We start from the raw sequence: 21,533 nt of genomic DNA, 5'->3' as shown, positions 1-21,533 counted from the left end.
TCAGCTAATGTACTTGATTAGGCTTCTTCTTCTTCTTCTTACTGTCCAGTGTTCAGTCTGTTTGGCCGGCACATTCTAATTGGTGCTTGAAGTCTGGGGAACTCTTCCCAAGCCAGGTCTTATCAGCCATGTGAACACACCTGTGTTGGTGTACCAGCCCTTTGAGGAATGGATGAGGGATCGTGCTCTGGTAATAGAACTTGGGTTACTGGGAAACCAATGCCCCCCCCCCCCCCCCCCCCCCCTCGCTCATTTGTTGAGAGACAGAGCTGCTGTATTTGCAGCAGGTTCCTCAGGCTTGGGAAGTGAGGTAGGATCTCTGCAGTTTTACTCTAGATGTAATGACAGCTACCGCTGTATATACTGACAGCAAGTCTTTTCTCCATGGTTAGTGTACTGCGAAAGCAATCCAAACCCCTTCAGTAAATATCAATGGCTTCGTTTGTTTTTTTTCACAATGTATTGAAAAAATCATTTGGTTTATATTGAATTAAATTGTGAATATTGTCGGGAAAGGTCGTTCTTTAACTTTGGGAACCCGTCGATAACAGTCGAAGCTTTAGCTTCCCTCAATGAGAATGTTTGGCTTAGTTCGGAACAAACCAGTTTGGGCTGTAGGAAATTGTGGGCCATACTTTTGCAATTTTTCTGACATTTCATAGACTTGAATAATTACCTACTGGTCCAAAGAAATGCTGATGGAAATAATGTTTGGACCTGTTGCCTGAAGATTCTCTGCAGCGCTCAGTCCACATGGTCAAGTATCTTTCTGCCTGTTCGAAAATGTTCTAACCAAGTTGGAAATATCCTACTGGACTAAGTCGGCCACTTACTCTAAGCGTATTCATCCAGTGATGCAAACGAATATTGTTTAAAAAAAAAATAGCCCCGCACCCCGTTGTAAGCCCAGTTCAAAACACTGGGACACATTCCATCCTACCATGAGGGTTCCAACATGAGGCCTGCTGCCAGCCTATTGTCTGTGTGGAGGTCAATGATAATCCCCGGCTCAAACCCATAGAAAACGTGCATCAATCCTCTACCAGAATACTTTAAAAGATTGTAACATTTAAAAATAATCTTTCCTTCCACCAACTAACCCTGATTTACGGCAAATAACATCAAAGCTCCCAAACCCTGACTAACCCTCATCACTCCTTCATGAGCATCAAAGGCACGTGGGGGGGAGGAATAATATACGATTCCCTTTAAACTCCACTACGAACAGCTTATGGACCCAGAGAGAGTAAACGCGAGTATGGCAAAGTGGGTTAAAGTTCAACCCGGGGAAGAAGGCCGGCGAGGCGAAGCTGCTCCACGTTCCCACAGTGGAGGGAGTGCCACCGAGCCTTTGGAAAGCCGCTGCGTCTCGACACTTTTCCCAACTGGAAAGCACATGGTGAGTGATATTTGTCTGCACACGAGGGGAGGGGGGGGTGGTGGAGGGACGTGCGCCTGCAGACGGAGCGGGAGACGAGGCGGGGGCAGGGTTTTTTTTTTACAGGGGTTAGGGGGTCACAAGCCTCCTGGGTTCCTTTTGGACCAGCGAAGCGCCGAATGGATGAGCGAGATCTGGGTTTCCTGAAAAGCTTCCCGAGGTGCAGTCCGCGAACATCTGCAGGGAGAAGTTTCCCCCGATGGACACGAGAGGAGAGAAAAAAAAAAAATAACCTAAAAACCCGCTTGTGAGTGGATTTTTCGCTTTGTGAAGGAAGACCTCCGCGTCGTGAGCCTTGCCTGCGTTCTCCCCACCCCCACAGAGGGTAAAACAACGCGAAAAGATGCTCTCACAATTTCACGCATGATAGTTCTTGGTTTTTGTTGGCGCAAAGACGGCTGCAACATCTGCGCGGTACACGGTACGTGCAGGCAGGACGTCGGGAGACTTCTGCAGCATCTTTCTCCTCTTTTATTCCGGCACGAATCGACGCGCGTGGATTTGAACAATTATTTCGTTTTAAATCATTTTAATTATTCGAAGAAAAAAAAAACTAACCATTTCTGCCCATTGAACTGCCGAGTCGTTAAAGAAACATATATTTTGCAGTAATGTTGTGTGTATAACGCATATTTAAATGATCCGTGTGTTTTTGCTCGGCGGAAGTCCAAAGACTCGTTAAAGTTGACTGAAAGTGGATTCCGCTCCAGTCTTTTGTTATGGCGTCGCCGCTGACACGTTGGGCTCATCCAGGTTCTATTTGATTAATCCGTGTTACATCCATCCAATCCCGGTGTGTGTGTGTGTGTGTGTAGTTGTTACGTCACTGAATAAACGCGGATGCGATATGAGATCATTATTTAATTGAGTCGACGCGCTCGCCATCGCGTTACAAATTGGCGCCACTTTATTGAAGCTGCACGCGGAGGCGCTCGGGCCGCATGTGGGAACCGGCTAGTTCTTCAGCCCGTAGTCTGCGATATAAGAAGTATTTTGGTCTCTATTGTAACTTTTTTTTTGTGCTCCTGCTTTTGCAACTACCCCTCCCCCCTCCACGTGTGTGCTTTTGCATGGAGACTTATGCTTGAGTAGCCCGTGATTTATCTCATAATAGAATGGGAATGTATTTGAAGACTTTCAAATGTGTCATCTTCAAACTGTTTCCAGTTCCTATTAAAGTGGTAGAAGGTGAACTAGATACAGTTACACCAGCATTTAAGTTATTTCTGTCATTTAAGTACTTGTACCCAGCCTGATGATTTCCAGTCTGGTTTATTTGTAACAGTTACAGACCATTAAACTAGTTAAGCATCAAAAGTAGATTACCTGATGATGGGTGTCCTCTTTTCATTGCAATGGAATGTCCATGTCTGATCATTGCTAAGCAACCAGTATTTTATTATAAAATGATTCTGCTTTTTTAAAGGTTTTTAATTTATTTTATTAGGGACTTTTAAAGGTTTGTAATGCGTGAATATCCGTGGGAAAAAAACATCACTACTTGTCGTGTTTTAATTTGGCTAACATGGCCGCGGCTTATATTCATTCTCCTGCATTGAGTTATCGGATTGGTTTCAATAGTTCTCTAATTCAATATCAATTGATTTTTGGTTCTGTCTTTCAGATTCGCCCGAGACTGGAAGCGTCTTGCCAGCAGGAGTTTGCAGTAATCCACTATGTCAATCCCCCCCAAACTCATGGTCTTCCAGCTAAGGTGCATCTAGTGTAGTCAGTGAAGTAGCTCAGTATCTACTGCCCTAGTTGCTCCTTCTGGCTGGAGGGCTCGTTCTGTCTCTGGATTGCAAATATTCTCTACTATATTCACCCTGAAATAAAATGTATCTCTGTGGAAACGCTTTTATGTGTAACATGTTTTAAATCTGAGAGCTGACGAGTGCCGGGAACCTCCGCTGATCACGGACTGACAGAAGAAGCACAGAGCACATTCTGCTTCCGATCCCTGGACGTGCCGTAGACTTTGCAGTCCCAAAGTGCTCACAGTGCAGGTAGGGCACACGGATCTACTGCAGTTTGTGCACTTCGGGTATTGCCGGTCACCTTCCCTCAAGCCGGCTTTAGCGCCCGATTTTGCGCTGGCAGGTGGAACTCGTGTGGGTTTACAGGGAGTTTTGTTGGTTTGCTGTCAGCTTCTGCCATGTCTCTGCTGTGCAAATCCATGCAAAGCTCTTTGTTTCTCAGACGCACGGCCAAGAGAAGAGATGCAGGTTTTCTGCTTTGGTGAGCACTTGAAAGACTAAACATTGTATTCACTGCAGGCACAAGAGCAACTTCTACCTCCTTGTTACAATAATGTTAGGCTATACAAGGACACTTTAACATTAAAGTTGTGTGTGTGTGTGTGGAGGGGCAGGGGGGGGGGGGGGGGGGGTTGTCTACCCAATTTCAATTCTTGATAGAATCTAAAGAAATGGCCCAGTATCCATCTGCAAGCCACCGGATGTTGTGAACAGCTACTCGTGTGTTAGTTTGTGTATGGAGCATGGAAGGTGAGTGAGGTCAGTGTGAACTGCAGAGAAGACGCTCTACATTTTGGGTTCCCGGTCAGACTGAACACTAGGTGGCAGCATTTCAACTTTATCGGCCCTTACAGGAGCTGAGTGGAAGTGAACTATGAAGGTAATGTAAAATGAAATACCATTACGTGATTTGATTGAACTTGATTCGTGTATTATGTTGAAAAAGAAGAAGGAGAGGAGGATGATGATCTTCACTTGCGCTAGATTTGTACACTTTTTCTCTATGTGGTTGAATAAAAGCTTTTTCAGCTTATTTCCGAAGCGTTGTCATCTTTATCGTTATAATGAGCATATGCATCCAAGACACAACTGCCCCCCCCCTCGCCCCCTCTCTCAGACCTGCAGCCAATGTATCTGATCGCATCGTTACACTCTTACGCGTGAGGCAAAACTCAATACACGCAGGTCCACGTTGTGACGCGCGCTTTTGTAGGGGGAGGAAGGGAGGGTTGGGAGAGCGAGCACATGTATCTGCAGCAAGCCGGGAGTCAGACCCGTAAGTGAAGAGGTTATCAGCATCTGAGTGGAGCGGACGGACCCGCTTGAGGAGGCGGTGGAAAGCGAGAGCGCGAAGATGCTGAGCCGGAAGCAGCAGCCTCACCAGCCAACGAGAGATACTGCGGTAACTTTGGAGCGCCTGTGAAGTTTGATCTCCGCCGTTCGTCGCTCCATCCCGCCCGGTTCCCCGCAACGAGCCGCTCTCCGTTTACGATGGTCGGTGCATCGGTCCGCGGTGCGCTCCTCCTGTGCGTATCCCTCCAGCTCTTCTCCATGCCCGGCGGACAGGTGCCGACGTGCCAGGAGGTGCGCACTGTGTTCCAGTCCCTGCATCCGGGCTCCAAGTGGGTCCCCGAAACCCCGGTCTCAGGTAACTGTCCTCCCCTCAAGGCTTGTGCATGTTGCGGCGCGGTGTGCGCATATGCGGTTCCTGCATCCTCGGGTTACTGGGACTCTCATAGGTTAAAAATGTGTTTTGACTGCAATTTCACTATCTACTGTTCAGTTTGGGAGGAGGGCCCCTTTAGCGGAGCTCTAACTTTCACACATTCATCGACCTGCCGCGACAAAAACAATCTATTGACTAGTTACCAATTGTGTTAAAAATTCAGGTTAAATTATACAAGCCAGCAGTAACTGACAAATGGCATGCTTCCCTATCGAACCAAACGTAGCTAAACTAATTTAGTCGCTGCTTTTAAACATTGGAAACAGTTTGTTTTACCGGGCATTTCACCTTCTGCAAGCTGGTTTTAAGTGACGAGGAGGAGGAGGATGATGATGGTGATGATGTCCTGCACAAGATAACAGCACTCATCCTTTAAACGGGTTGATACACAGGCACCGTTCAAACGTCCCCTTATTCCACACCGTCACAGTGGTGCGATGTCCCCACTCTCCAAGCATCAGAAGCGGTTCTCCAGCGGCAATTACTGCTCCCTGGAGCTCAAATGTCAGCGAATCTGCCCCGGAGGGATGTGTCTTCACTTTTCAGACGTGAGAAGAACAAAAAAAGCCCACTGCGCTGAAAGGAGGAATGAATCTGTTGTTGCGTCTCGCTAAATCCCACAACCAACTTCAACATGTTGTTGCTGTATAGTTAATGCCGTTTTCTCTCCACGCGTCCCGCGCATCGCACCGGATTTGGCCGAATAGTTCCACATGTGCGCCGTAAACACAGACGAGGGCGACGGATCGCAGGCACGTTTTAAATCAAACCGCAAGGAACGACGTGCCACGCACATTTGATCACGCTCAACCCGTCCCGTGTTTATCTCCCATCGGCGGGTGCACGCGGCTCCAACCGCGGCGCCCTTACATCTCTATGTACTGTACATACATATTTAATCACGCACCCTCCACAGAGGCCTCCGTGCAGTTGACCTAAAGTCACGGTGGTAGGCCGAAATAAATACCCCCCCCCCTCCACACACACACAATCTGAGGGAGAGAAGCCCACGTTGTGCACGTTCACTGAAGGGTCAGTCTGAGCCGGACAGCGTGCACACCAGGTGGCTCAAAACCATTACTCACCCCGGAAATCAATCCGGCACTCAGCCGAGGGACGATTCATCCTCACCGGTTAAGAGCTACTTTGGTTTACACATTCCCACGATGCCCGCGGCTCCTCTGCTGCAGCGTGATTGCTGGTTTTATGAAGTGGGCATACAGTACCACGGTGCTTTATCAAGTGGCCAATGGCAACAAATCACATCGCTGTAGATTTAGATGGATGTATAACACTGAAAACCCGCTGGCCCCATTTCTTCTGTTTGAGCTGTTTGAGCAGCTCGGCAAACACGTGTAATTCTTTGTTCCACAGACTGGATGACGTCTGTTTTTTAGCTTGGTTTACAAAGTGATTCGAGATGGATGAGGTATTAAATCCCGCAAATAAATATGATGCACCACTTCTGTTTTGGGTGTCCCCAGTGAGCACAAGACGTAAATTCAATGTTGAAATATGGTTGAAATCGGGTTGAAATGAGGTCTGAACGTCATCATTTCAACGTCGGCCTAAACGTGCGTGAAACATCAACGTGCTAGAAAAACGTAAATTTCTTGCTTATGTGTCATGTTGTAACGCAAGGTTGAAAGAGACTATATTATCATCAATATTATCATAATAATGAATGAACTGGTCGGCGAAATTTGGTTTACTTAGAGACGTGATTTAAACGCATTTCATATTTTTCTTAAAACGTCATGAATATAGAAATACAGACTGTGTGTCGTTACCAATGTGCTTTAAGGACATAATAATGCGGGCATAATCTGTAACGCGCATGCGCAAGACGCTTGCAGCGCTTCCGAGGGAAAGCGTGTCCGGGAGCAGAGCGACGTGAGCGGGCTGATAAAACCACGGCTACCGGCTCCAATACTCTGTAAGTACGTCAGTGTTTGAATGAAGCACACCTGGAACTATAACCAGCTGTTTTACTTGTGCTGCCCACTCGATACAGGGAAGTTATTTTTGGTAAGCCAGTTAGCGTTAGTGTCCAATAGTTAGCTAGTTAGCATGCTAGGTTGGTGCATGCTAGCGTTCAACAGGAAGTGGACCAAAAGTAAATATTGAAGAATATTTTCAACGTCTTTTCAACCAAAAAAATGCTCACTGGGTCAATACTTCCCTAAATAAACTTAATTTTTAATTTGTCTTTGAAGTTAGGGATGAAAGAGAGTTGCACCGATTTGGGTTCTGATTGAGCATTAGGGATGTAAAACTAAATCTGTGTCTTCACATGCATTTTACCATCGTTATCAAAGGAGTTTGTGGCGAATAGGAGGGCCTTACCTTTATGATTTGATTGGATTTGATTGAAAATGAACAATTTTTTTCTGATTTTGCTCCTATTGTTTCTGTTGGTACACACAGTCATGCAACCACGAGGGAGACCAATATAACAAACATTTGTTAAGACGACAACTTTGTCTGGTTTTAGAAAATATTTTGTCCCATTGAGACACGTTCTAGATAGGATTGATGACATAACTAAACCATTGTGAGAATAGGGAGACTGAAACATAGATAACCTGCCTCTTCTTTTGATTTCCAATGTGTTGACATAATGCAGTCAACAATTCCATCTGCACGTCTTTCTGCAGACATGCTAACCCCCCCCAGCCTGAGAGATCACAGGACCCCCTTTAGGAGCTACTGCAGTAAAATGTAATGTGAGTTCAGTACTTAATGTCCAATCCGAGTGCTTTTACTGAGGCAGAAATGGGTTGCAACGCATTTAGTTGTAAATCAATGTTCTAGTGATCAAGCTTTAAAGAACACATATCCCCACATCACACATTGAGCCAGGCCCATCAGAGGACGTAGTGTGGCCCTTTTTATCTTACCATAAAGCCCAGAATCTCTGTGTGCCTGAAGGCTCGTGTGCGTAAATCCCTTCCATAACTCCACACGTTCATTCTTCATTAACTGTGGATAAACTAGTGAACGCCTCTCAGCGGGGCCGGACCTTAACGCTCTGCAGATTGACAGCTTGGCGCGTCCTCGTAGCTCACGCTTATTCAAACAATCCAGTACATCAATAAATATGTATATAACTATATATATATATTCAATTCAACTCTTTATTACACACTCAAGGTCCAGTAACAGTAAATATATATATATAAAATAAAAAACAGGGTCACAAGCTGAGTACATCGACCTACAAAGGCCTTATGAACAAACAACTGTACCAATGTCTCCACAGCTGGGACTTGTAGTGTGAAGTGCTAAACTTTATATTTCACAAAGCCAGGATAATTACATTTTCAGAGATGTTAACCCGGCAGATGCATTCATATATAAGGTTTCTTAAGTGTTAACTCTCGCAGTGACAAACATTTCACTGGCACTACAACATCTAGGCCTCTTTAGCAATATTCGCATGGCATCATTATAAGCTACTTGGAGTCTCTGTAGACTTGCCTTTTTATAATTGGACCACAAGTGTGCAGTATAGAGTGGTGTACATTAAGCTTTAATTAGAGACGTCTTCACTCCATCTGTACACATACATTTTGCAAAAGAATCTGCGCAAAAGAATGTTAGCTTGTGCATACATCTTACGACATTGCCTATAGATATCATCATCATCGGTCATCCGTTCTGTAATAAAAATGATATTTTACCGTATCACAGGCAACAATGTAATTATCAGACAATTTAAAATTAGGAAATTTTAGAATTCTGTCCTCTTTTGCTCTACAAATTAAAATAACACTCTTACTGGCATTGTATTTTATATCATATTCCACACCATAGACAGTAAATGTATTAAGGAGCTGCTGGAGACCAGCATTGCTTGGGCTAACAATCACAAGATTATCTGCATACATAATATGATTCATTAAGGCATTACCAATCATGCACCCAGTATTACAGGCTTTCAACTGCTTGGAAAGATCATCAATATATAAATTAAAAAGGACTGGGGACAAAATCCCTCCTTGTCGGACATCATTGCTGACCCCAAATGGGGCAGAGACACTTTGGCCCCGTTTTACTTGCATTGTCTGGTGGGCGTACCAGTGGGCCAGTATTCTCACAATGTGTTTGGGGGCACCGCTTTGACTCAATTTTCTAAAACAACTTCCCATGATTAACACGGTCAAAAGCTTTTGAGGCATCAATAAAACACATGAACGGATGAGTTTTGATCTCTGTATTTGATTACAATTTCCTTTAAGGCACATATACACAGGTCAGTGCCATGTTTGGCTTTAAAGCCAAACTGGTTATCTGAGGAGTGGATAAACTCATTTAATCTGTCCATTAAGATTATTTCCAGGACTTTTGACAGAATACTGGCCATAGCAATGGGCCTGTAATGATCTCGACTACCTACTTTACCAGCTTATGACCGGCACTAACAAGACAGCATTGAGTTGGAGTAGTAGTATTAATGTAGTGTTTTTCAGTGGTCATCCATTTGTATTACCAAACATTACATCATTGTCGATCACTGATTCATTGCCTTTCACTCATTCTTTGACACATTATTGTTTGTGGAGGATTTCTGTGCAGATCCACATACAAGAAGCTGCTTCTGATATTTCTTAATCCTCAAAAACCTGTCATGTCACATTCCATTCCTGAATAGATAATATCCAGGTTTTTCACTAGACAAATGCGCACAAACTTTACATTCATGTTTCCAGTGATCTTTGCTGTTCATTATATTCTGCAATGACATTGAACTGTCTTTCAGCGGTAGGTACAATATTTAAGTGATGCATGAAAATTTAAAATTTTAATTTCCTAAATGAGACAGCGTTATGGAGCCACCTTGTTCTTTTGGTAGGATTTTCATAACTTCCAGCGCTTCCACTTTTGTCGTAATGAGCTTTTGTTTTACATTTTCACAAAATCATGAAATATGCAACCACTTCTGACACACTTGGTTCAGTTTTGGGTCCCCTTTTTTTTGAGTCATCCATAATACATCCATCACCCCTTTAATCGATACAGAACAACTTCAAGGTTGTCATTCAGATGTGTAAAAAGTGAAACTAAAAACTTTAACACGATTGAGTCCTACAGCTAAAAAAAAGATTGAAGAAAACTTAAATGTTCAGGATGGCTTGCTGGGCTGTGACTGGTGAAAGTATCGTGTTCTATCTCTCCATCTGTGTGTGTGTGATGATGGTAAGCCATGAAGTAGCCTGTATCGATATGCTGTATGGTGTGGGGGAGGTGGCTGATTCAGAGAAGTCCGCAGGAACGCAGAGCAGATTTCTAATAACACTGCATGCAGCGCCAGGGGGCAGAACACCAAAATACAAAAGTTTCACTCTGCCAACATGATAAGAAAGCGAGGGCAGGAAAAAAAGCAAACACCCAACATTATACGATAGAGATGTGCAAAACGGAATTTTGCTGGAGGAGTATCACTCATGTCTTTGTTGTTGCTGTGGGTGGTTGGAGTGTCGGTATAGAAAATGGAGGCTGGGTGTCGGTTCACCCGGCGCCGGGTAGTCGTGTATGTGCGAGAGCACTTACCCCGGGACATGATTCCGTGTGGAGGACGGCAGCAGCTGACCTGATTCATAGTGGAGCATCACAGTCTCACTAAATGGAAGGATAGAACCAGGCGGAGCTGGCAGCTGGCACTTATTTTACATTTATTTTACATGTGTTTTATTCTGGAGGCCGTGCATGTCATTGCAGTGGTGGTGATAGGACATTAGGGAAAAGGCTTATTCCGCCAGAGCTCATTGTGTACATTTACTTGTGTGCAGTATTCAAAAAATAAATAACTACAGGTAAAGGGGAGTAAAAGGTCCAGGCAGGAGCAGACTGCAGCTAAACTACTTGTTAATTTACTTCCATCAATTTAATCTGTTATAATTATATTTTTACTGGCAATGCTGATATCATTCCTTTGCTACATTGTTCCTACAAAATAAAAAAAGGAAAATAATAATGATGTAAACGCCATCCAGAGGAACATGGCATTAATAAGAAAACAGTTGAAATGTAGCCGCCACTGTTTATGGAATGCCGTTTTATTCAAAATTAAATAAATAAATGCACACGGCTGTTGTCTGTTCTGAATGTGAAAGATAGCCACGCCCCCTGATTTGCATATAAGAACGTGAAATGAAATAAAGTGGCATTATGAAATAAAAGTGGCATTATGAAATAAAAGTACCATGAAATAAATGAATGTGTACTTATGAAATAAAAGTACCATTTATTTAATTTTGAATTAAACGGCATTCCATAGGAGTTGAGGACAAACAGAGCGATGGAAGATGATCCCAACTATATTGTTTGTCGTATTGTGCACTCTGGAGGTTGTTATCGGATTTGTGTGTGGACGCAACCGCTCTGCTACCAAGGCGACCCAGCACATTTCACAAAATCCTGAACTGCCTCTGCTTTCATGTTGTTTGATATTGCAGAGCAGCATACCAACGGCAGGTCCTAGACCTCTTTCTTAATTAGCGGCGGGGTCAGGTGACCTGTCTGTTTATCACAGAAAAAACAACAACAAAAGAACAAACGCTCCTGCTGTTGTTGATAGGTGGATAAGTTTGACCTGACGCAAGAGCTCTTTTTGTCTCGTTAAGCAGCAATTTGTGCTGTCGATTCCCATTTCCTCCTTAGAAACAGCCCTCTTTGTAATGAAGGGCGCTCCTGTTTGCGGCCTCGTTGTTTTGTGTACTCTTCAGACAACAGAGTCCGGGCTCTTTCACAGTCACGCTCCCAGCTCTCAACTTGTTGCTTCATCAAACACTTTCAACGTGGAGCAGTCAGCAAAGCCAGAAAATACTGACATTATGACATTATCATTCCTTAGGAAGATTGTAATATGGGGTTTTGTCTACATTCGTTTGATGTCTCTACAAAAGGACGCTGGCTCTTTTTGCCCGGAAGGAAGCCAAGGAGTCCCACATGCTTCCACGCAACACCACTAACTGATGCATAATTTATGCCTGTAATGAACGGCTTTTACCATATTCTATATTTTAATACGACTTGTTTTTTCCCCATGGTCTTGGTTATTAAACTTGCATAGTGTAGCTTTCTAATTGGCGTCGGGAAGCCGAGAGACACACAGTGTATCGGTGGCTGCCCCCTAGTTCCCTTGGCTTGGAGTCCCAGAGCTTGTTAAAGATGTGAAAGGACCCCTCTCTGCGTGCAAACAGGACTGTGGGAGCCCCCGCTGGAGTTTTTTTCACCCCTGACATTTCAAGAGAAACTTTTATTTTACGAGCCAAGCAGCAATAAAGGATCGTCCTGATAAAAATGTTTTTTTAAAAAGGCTGCGACAAAACGGAGGGCGATCAATACGTTTTCAAAAAGCCATTAAGGCCTCGACACTCATGAAAACGACAGCTGCTCTGCATGTTGAACGGCCCGGTCTACCCAGTTCACGGTATTGATTAAAGGTAATTATTTAAAGGGTTCACCTTGGAGCCAGATTGCTGCCGGCCTTGCACCTTGTCGGTCTTAGTTTTCTTTGAGAGTATGGCCATCAGGACACCAGAAGAACCGTAATTAGGCAATAACGGGGCTGATAGAACACGTGCTGACGGTGCCCAGTAGCCATTAAGCTCAAGGTAGGTGAAGTGAAACGTGCTCGGAACAAAACTGGAGAGATGACAGGAAATATATATATATATATATATATATATAAATAAAATAAGGAGGAGAGAGATAAGGGGGATGAGAGAGCTCCGCCTAAAGCAAAGAGGAAAAGTAGGAAGTAGGTCCCCAAGTGACCTGTCAGTCAGAAAGAAGGCTTTATTTAGACGGTGGGATTTTTATTATTTGTGAAGCTCCACAGGGAATATTTTTCCTGTCGAATCCTTCACTTACTCCTCGGCGCGGTGTAATGAAACACATTCGTCATCTACAAAAAAAAAAGAAAGAATCAGCAACGATAATTGTGCAGATGCGACTGTCTGTTTTGCGGGAGATAATTGCTAAATCCCCCGTCTCCTCCCCCGTACCGTGCGCACTCTTCCCACCTACGGTGCTATTGACAGCTTAATAATTTAGGCCCTAGCAGTCTGAAATTAGCTTGATCTTATCTGTCAGGAGTCCTTTGTTGGTATTGATTTAAGATATTAAGCCTGTCAGTACGCATACAAAAGGTGCCATGTGACAGTTTTATTGCCTGTTTCACTCATTACACTCCATCTTAAAGCAGTTCGCCGCTCCACTTCCCAGCACTTGTTAATTATGAGGACTGCCACACTGTTGCATTTCCTGCTAGTTTAACTTCCCCCCCATGCCTGCTGCTCTCTTTGTTGCAGTCTGGCTTTTGTTTCTGAGGATCTATTGTTTGAGGAGAGGCAAATCCTCAAATAAGAGAGATTCACATTTCATATTATGACGAACCCTCCGTCTCGACAAACGCCTTCGTCTGTCTTTTGACACGCTTGTTATCAAGATTTTCTAATATAATATATATATATATATATCCGGGCCCTCCCTCCACATTAACCCCCCCAGCCTTGGCCCCCTATCCCCTGCATCCCAACCAGTGGCTGGCAGACTCCCCTGACATTTGTTTACCACTCCATCCACCAGGCCCTTGTCACTGACGCCTCTGAGGCAGCAGCAGATCCCACTGACAACTGGTAGACGCAGCCTGGCGCGTTACGACTGCAGCCTCCCGCCCGAAGCTTTCAACAGCCACACGGGAGAGAGCTCCTCTTTGTATTTAAACATCAGATGGTTGTGGCCTATTTATGTCTGTCTGATGTTTGTGTGTGCATCGTTTTAGAGGAGTGACTTGGGAAAAGGCAGTGAAATCTATAGCTTGTGTATAGAGAGCGTGTCTTCCACTACCTCTCTCTTTCAATAGCGGTGTTCTCGACACAGGATCGGGAGAACTGCCGCTTACATTTTGAGTAGTTTCCTCCCCTGCAAAGGGACCAGTCACGGCAACTTTAGATTGAGCTACAGTATCTTATTTGAACGTCTATGATACATGTTGTACAGCGTCGCCGCTGTGAGAGAAGGGTTCTTTTGTAAAGGATGTCCCCAAGTGCCTCGTGACACCAAACTGCAGTTCACTCGTCATGGCTGTCGCAGCAGCTGAGGCTCCCTCGCTATCCTTAGTCAGGCTATATACACCAACGACACGGTCTTTATCGCCCTCGTCAACAAGATTTAGTTGTGTTTTTCAAATTGAAATGAATTGTTCTTAATCCTGTATGCCGAAACATGGTTTACATCCTCACCTTTTAAAAGAGCTCTGGGATTTCGACTAAGCTTCATCTGCGTAAACGACGTGTAACGTCAGCGGCCAGGTGCAGAAGTGTTGTTTGATCCCTTCAATGTTGCTTAGTTTGGTAGATGTTGTAAACTGGTACTTGTGAACTGGTTTGCCTGTGTGTGCGCCGAACTGCTCCTTCCTCTCACTTTTGTCACCCGAAAAACTGTAGTTTTATTGAGCCTCGTGTGAAAAACTTTCTGTTGACCAAATTGATTTTCGAGGACAACAATGATTAGTATTGCTTGAATGAGCAAGTTAAATAAATAAACACTTTTTTTCTACTACATTTTGTTTTTGAAATCAGACCCGCTAAATATAACAGCCTCTCCACACACTCATTAATGCGGCAGAATCTGCTCTAGAGTTTCCTATGTTTAGCATGCAGAGCATGCAACTGAATCTTTTTTTTTTTCATGCACAGGAAGAGGGTCTTCTTCTTCTTTTTTAAAAATGAAATGGTTTTGCAGCTCCTTCGTATTCGCTCATCCAGCCTTCTGTCTTGTCTCTGCTGATGATCTGCCAGGTGCAGATCTGCAGGTTTGCCAAACCAAAGGCCCGACCTGCTGTTCAAAGAAAATGGAGGAGCGGTATCAGGTAGCCGCGCGCATCAACTTGGAGTCTGGTCTGCAGGTTGTCAGTGCTCAACTCAAACGCCTCATCATCCAGAACGCCGCCATATTCCAAGGTAAGCAGTGAGCACAGTTGGTCTCAACTGGCACAGAAAATCCTCACCACCGCAATTGCATTTTTCTAAAGCGATAACTGACGGCCTCACATCGGCACGGTAGGTATCCAGTTTCTTGGCTACACGTCCCTGTTCACGTCAGCGGCTCACTCCTCCACACCGTGAGTCACACACACAAAAAACAATAGAGCAGAAGGGGTAATGCACGCAGACAGGGAAGAGCTGCTCAGCTGCTGTTCAACTAAATGTTGGACAGGCTGAGGGACATGTGGTTAAAGTGACTTTAGATGTAGTCTGGTTGTTGGTGCCAGACATGTTGTTCCGTAGAGTGTCAGCCTCTGGAGATCCGGGCGCACTGCAGTCAGTGGAGGCTGTTATGTATTTACAGTGTGAAGAACGCCTGTCAGCAGCGGTGGGAACTGGGAATCACACTCAGGGGAGCAAGGTCAGAGGACTGGTGTGACTGGTTCTAGTTGATGTAAGAGGAGTAGGAATGATCAAACCTGGAGACCCTGAAGTTTGACTGCTGTCAGCTGAAACGAGGAGGCAGGTGACTACTGAAAGCTACTGAGTGGACGGTGGAGTCAGCAGGAACTGTGACACTCTATTAAATCAGTATCCCCCCTGATGAATGCTGCTCCTCTCATTTCTCAAATTTCTCATCTATGTTCTCAGGCGCTTAAGAAAACTGTCAATCAAGCTGCAACAAAGACCTTTTAATAATGCCTATTAATGAATGGAATAGTTCCACTTTGAATGAAAGCTGGGAGCCGTCACTAACCTTAAACAGCCAAACTGGCTTTGTGGTTGTGCATCGTGTTGGATAAAAGAAAATGGAGGCCTTCCAGGCAAGCATCAGTAAATCAGACGGTGTCACTCATTCTCGATTCTTTCTATTTACACGAATCTCACAGGACTGAGGACTCTGGCAACAAGAAAGCAGGAGGAATGTAATTTTGATTTATATGCTAGCAACAGGCAACACGTTGGAGTTAGCTGGCTGCTCACGACCTAGCTTGTTAGCCTTAGCTAGCTTGGTGGCAACAAGGTTTGATTTGGCCTGAGCTCCACCCAAACTTCACCTGTTTGCCCACTTTTGAATTAGCTGGAAGGTAAGCTGTGTTGTCACTGCCAAGAGAGCGATGGCCATTAAGCCTTCTGCTACTCGTCTACCTAATATTAATTGTGCTAATAATAATAATCTTTACTGTAATGTCATTCTTTAACTTTCCAAACAAGATTGCATCGACTCCCTTTAACCAAAACTTTAATTTCACATGACAGTCAACTTTAGCAACTGGATTCAAGTAAACTTGTTGAAAACCAAGGCGTACATAACATTAACAGTTTAACAGTGCAGCCATATGAGCAACAGATGGAAAGAAATATCCCTTTCACATTTAATGTTGAGCTTTTGTTGTCCCGCTACACAGGCCCTTTCTATCCAGCGGCTCTGTTTACTTTCTCTGGGTTTCCGATTGAAGCGGGGCGTGTGCGCTCACTGGGTACAATCAGGAGTTGGTACAAGCAGCCCCAATCCTGACATGCCAATTAAAACGGGAGGTTTAATGGGGACCATGGGGTTTGCTTGACTTGGTTGTTGCACACTAACTTTGTTAGAGACTGCCGCTGCGGTTTGGCTGCACTTTCCTAGAAGGGGTTCAATGCTAATTGCTTTAGCATAGGGCTTGAGAGAACTCCCCAAACAGCCCCTGGACCAAAATCCTTTTAACATCCTGGTTTTATCTGTTTCACTTCATTTTCACTCTTTTCTCCTTTCTTCTCTCTCTCTCTTTCTCTGACCCTGTCATCCTCTCTCCCGATCTCTGCATCGCTCAATCTGTGTGACTTTTCGTTCTCCTTCTTTCTCCCTTCTGCCTTGTGTTCGTGCTGCTATTGGGAATTGAGTGCATGCCTTGTTTGCAATCTTCTCTGCCGCCCTCCATCTCTTTTCTCCGTAGGCACGCTTCTGCCAGAGATCAAAGGTTTCCCCTCTTCTATCTCCCATCTTTCGGAGTGCTCTCTCTATCCCCGCATCCCTCTCTCCTTGCAGCTCCACCTGCCCTGCTCCGCGTTCCCAAGCCTCAGACTCCACCAGAGTTTTTCACTCTTTTGAAGTCAACTTCTCCAAACAATCGAAAAAGAAATGTCTCTCTCTCCCTATGTTTGTCTTTTAAGTGGTGAGATGAAGGGCTGCTTTAACCTAAAGCTTCTTCTAGATCAATACCAGGAAATAGGTATGGCATTAGGAATTTCTAATGATGTGTGTGTGGATCTAGCACAGAATGCCTCATATACCGTTTGCCAATCTAATGAGCGTGATCCGATCCTCCACGTAATGGATAAACTGCAGCATCCACTCCGATATGGAACAGACTTTGGGATTTCATTTTGATTCACATCAGCGAGATCATAACATCATCATCCCTCGTGTGCTGTGCTTGCCTCGCGCTCGATGGCCTGATGCTGTCAATTTAGTTCAAAATGAGAATCTCTGAAGCTGTGCAGGATGGCTATTGTTAAATCTAATCTTTTCAAATGAGAAGCAGATCTCGTGCATGGCGAGAATTTAATTTAGAAAATAAACGATGGAGTCCAATATTTTCTGAGGAGTGTACATCATTGCTGCACATCACTAAGCAGCCTAGAGAGGAGTGAATACATGACGTTTTCTTAGTCATGGGGGTACGGGATGATTGTAGTGTAGGAGTATTAAAAGGGCACAACGTTGACAACGTTGATTATGCACATTAACATCAGTTTGCTTGTCACAAACAGAAAAGTTCTTAAATGCAAAATGTTATTGCACTAATTAAATAAGTAGTAAAACATGTTAGAAATATAAAGTTAAACATTGTCTTTCAACCAGTCTGTCCAAGTACCTACTACTGTGATGAAGGTGCAGGAGAGAGGACCCAAATGCAAAGGTAAAGGTAAAGTCTCTTTTAAGCAACTAAGGAAGGTCAAGGCCAAACAGAACTTGGGCAGCCACAGGGCGATTTCAAACAGAAAGTCTCTTTAAAGGATTACGGAAAAACACGGGCGCTTGCCTGGCAGCGGGGAATCCCGGTGAATGTGGCGAGCGAGGTCCAGGCCGATGGGGAGCGCACCAGTCGGCTCACGTCAGCAGGAGGCTGGGCAAGGCAGAGGGTTACTGCCTTGCATGACGGGGCGGGGCAAGGGACAGCAACTCTGACACGTAGGCTGCATAGGTAAGAATCTGGCGGAGAACAATGGGGAGAGGCAGACTAGAAATAGGGAGTCTAATTAGGGAAAGCAGCAACAGGTGAGGGGAAGAGAAGATGAGATAATGAGAAGCGTGTGTGTGTGTGTGTGTGTGTGTGTGGGGGGAAACATTTCCTCATTCTGTTTAAGAAATGCCATGATCTATCTGATGTGTCAAAATCTACTCTTTGTTGGACATAAGTATTTATGTATTTTCTAAGACACGTGTTGCATTCTACTCTTTAGCCCATTAAAAAAATGAGGTTACTTCATTTACCATTTTAACCACAAACCCAAAGTTAATTCATTTTTTGCTGCTTGACTATTGAATGAATTATTATTATTTTTTGAGCACTGCAGTATTTCCTACTCTAATTTGCGAGACACAAAGAAGTGAAGTGTTGTATGTGTGGAGGTTAACTGAACCAAGCCCTACAAAACCAGAGCCCCTTTTCACACTGAGATTCCACATTTCTGCCGTCTTTGCTTTTTCACACTGAACCAAAACATTTAGGTGGGGTTTCACATTGCTCCGTTAGCTTCTTCTTCTTTTTTTATTAGCCTCCTGCTGGTCGGCACACGCTAATAACATGCCATCCAAGCACCGTGCGTGTTGTGCGTATGATTGCCAACTCTGTGTCTACATTCCGTATTGGTGACTTTCACACAGAACCGAGGCAAAAGAGTCCTGCCTCCAACGCGCTGTGCGAAAGGGGCCAGTGTCTTTACACTTTGGAAAGACATGAGAGCAGAGTTATGTCTGGTGTGATTACACCTGTACAACTTATACCCTCCCCTCTCTCTCACCCATCTCCTCTTTGTATCCTCTGCTTGTGGAGAAAGCAGCAAAAAACTACTTCTGGCATTGTGGGTGACCGGCAACTTTAATTGCTGTTATTTCCCAGGCGATTATGTCCCTGCTCATCCCCCAGCCTCCAGATCAAAAGTTAGATTATCCTCTGTTAATGAGACAAGCTTTTATTTGACTTCTTTCAAAACAACTTGAGGACGTATAGGATCCGCAGCGCAGGCGAAATCTATTTAGTTAGTGTGGGGTTTGTGCGAAATGACACATCGGAAAACGAGCCTCTCCTGACAGACAGCGGTCTGCTCAGTTTCAGCACAGCTCGATGCTCCTCTGCAGCCCAAGGGGAGTCTCACTCGAGTCCAAAGAACCAACCCGGTTAATAAACATGAGAGGACAGGGTTGGCCCAATTGCTTATGTAGTCAAACATGTGGCAAGGAAAGTTGAGCAGCGTGAGTCCGTGCAGATATCACAGTCCGTGTGATATCCGCTGGAAAAAAAAGAAGAAAGTGGGACAGCCAGCCTGGTGCTCCTGGAATGACTCAATGAGCCCATAGGAGGCCGGCTCGGTTGGGTGTTCGAAAAACAGGTCTGACTTGGACTACTTTCAGGCAGCATGAGGGCAATCTGTATGTGGCTTCACTCGTCCCTGCGAGGCGGGAGAACTTTCTCCACTTTGCTCTGAACTCACTTTGGGCCACGCTCTGTAAACGAGCGGGAGTTCGAAGGAGCTTGAAAGGAGGCTCGTATCTTTTCATCCCACATAAACACAACGAGCGACCCGCACTCTCCACGGCTCGACAAACTTGCAGCGTCCGCAAGACACACACACACACACACACTTGCCATATTTTAAAAAGTTGACTCAACAGAAGTGAGAACAAAAACATCAGCTTTAGTGTCCTTGAGTTCCTCATACCTCCTTCCTAGCTGGCCAACAGATTAGCATCTCATTATCAGTCTCAAGAAATGATATTGACTTCCCCCTCTTCTTCTGGACAGGTTTTAATTACTCTAAGTGTATAAGGCATTACAATATCAGCCCCTTCCCCCCTGTGGCCCCGGCGGTGGGGGTTGTTGACCTTGACAGACGTTGGCCCTCATTTGTCTCCGATAGCGCTGAATGGACATTTGTGGCAGCAACCCAAACGAGACGTGGCAGCAGGCCGGAGCTGCCACTCCGTCCAGGACCCAATAATCCAAATGGGATGTCGCTGCCCTCCGCGTCCGTTCCCTGTGTCCTGCTCGTTAGCCGGCCGCTCGATCCAAAGTGCTGCGGGCGCCTGGCGGGCCGAGCGGGCCTCTGCTCGGGGCCTCCCATCATCCGCTTTCCAATAATCATCCCCTCGCCGCACGCACGCTCTCCGTGGAGTCGTTTTGTCTCCTGGAGAAGTCTCCTGTAGTAATGCAATAAGAGCGGGGACTGGTTGGATGTATGCCTGCTGCGAGATGTCTGAAGTTGTTTACTCGTTGCACCGGGGTAATCTAATAACTTAATGATGGGGAGAGGCGCTTTTTTGTCCAATGCATTCCTTCGAGCATCGTTTACCAGACGTGATGGGGTTTACCCGCCATTACCACATTCCTTCTATCAACTCGTAATTTGAATTCCACTTAATTGCCGTGTTTTTATCGTTATGCTTCACTTCTTAGTTTGCTTGTAATGAGTTTTTTTTTTCTGTACTTTTTGAGCAATGCTGGGCTGGCAAACTTGTGCAGGTTGACACTTAATAAAGCGCCGTAATACTGAGACGCACGCTGTCTGTTTGGGATCTGAGTTTCTCTCGGTGCTCTTTAGTCAGAGAGGGGAAACGAAATGTCAGAGTGTCTCTTCGCAGCGAACAGCCTGAGAGATTATTTGAGTTTTTGTCAGCCTGAGAAAAAAAAATTCCTCTGCAGCTATAGACGCAACACTGTGAGTGCAGAAACATCCAGGTAGACGCACCGGTGATGCCGCCCTTCTCGATTTTCCTCTCATTATCCAGTCTGCTGCTTGTGCTACAGTGAATCACCAAAGGCAAATACAAAGTGAAAGTTTGTGTGCAGTTTGCCGCTGAATTAGGACGCCATGGTGTGCATGTGAATCTTTTGTGTCACACTTTGCCCCTTGTGTGTGTCTGCCTCTATGTAGTTTGAGGCAGAAACAGAAAAGTGTGAGCGGATAATGGGAATGTATTTTAAATTTGCCATATTATTGTAAATATATTTGGAGGTTCACTAACATCAATCATTGTTCCGCAAGAAAATAGAGACCATAATTGACTATGACAGGAATGAGCAATATAACCCGGAAAGAAGTCAGCCCTTTTCAGTTTACTTGTCTGTATGTCAAGGTAAAAAAACAAAAAAACATTTCCATTTTGTGTCTCCTCTGCTATGACGTAACATAGTGGAGTTGTATTTTACAGTCTTGCCTGTGTGTGTGTGTGTGTGTGTGTGTGTGTGTGTGTGTGTGTGTGTGTGTGTGTGTGTGTGTGTGTGTGTGTGTGTGTGTGTGGTCACTTCATAAATCACCCCCCCAGGCCATGATTTAGCATTCTAGCAAGTTATCTTGATTCTAAAGTTAGTTACGAGAACAACATTCTCCCAGTGTACTACAAAAAAAGCCAT

General features: G+C 44.8%; 1 protein-coding gene across 1 annotated transcript in view; it reads left to right on the top strand.

Annotated features, from left to right (window-relative positions):
- The first annotated feature begins 4,320 nt into the window (after positions 1 to 4,320).
- Positions 4,321 to 21,533, top strand: part of gpc3 (glypican 3) — an 83,665-nt gene continuing 66,452 nt past the window's right edge. The window contains exons 1-2 of the mRNA XM_037461692.2: positions 4,321 to 4,843; positions 14,731 to 14,892. Coding sequence (XP_037317589.2) covers positions 4,687 to 4,843; positions 14,731 to 14,892 — 319 coding nt within the window. The 5' untranslated portion in view covers positions 4,321 to 4,686. The remainder of the gene's footprint in view (positions 4,844 to 14,730; positions 14,893 to 21,533) is intronic.

This window comes from Pungitius pungitius, chromosome 2 (assembly GCF_949316345.1).
Source record: "Pungitius pungitius chromosome 2, fPunPun2.1, whole genome shotgun sequence".
NCBI lineage: Eukaryota > Metazoa > Chordata > Actinopteri > Perciformes > Gasterosteidae > Pungitius > Pungitius pungitius.
Note: the sequence above shows the minus strand (reverse complement) of the source record. Positions and strands in the feature narration are given on the sequence as shown.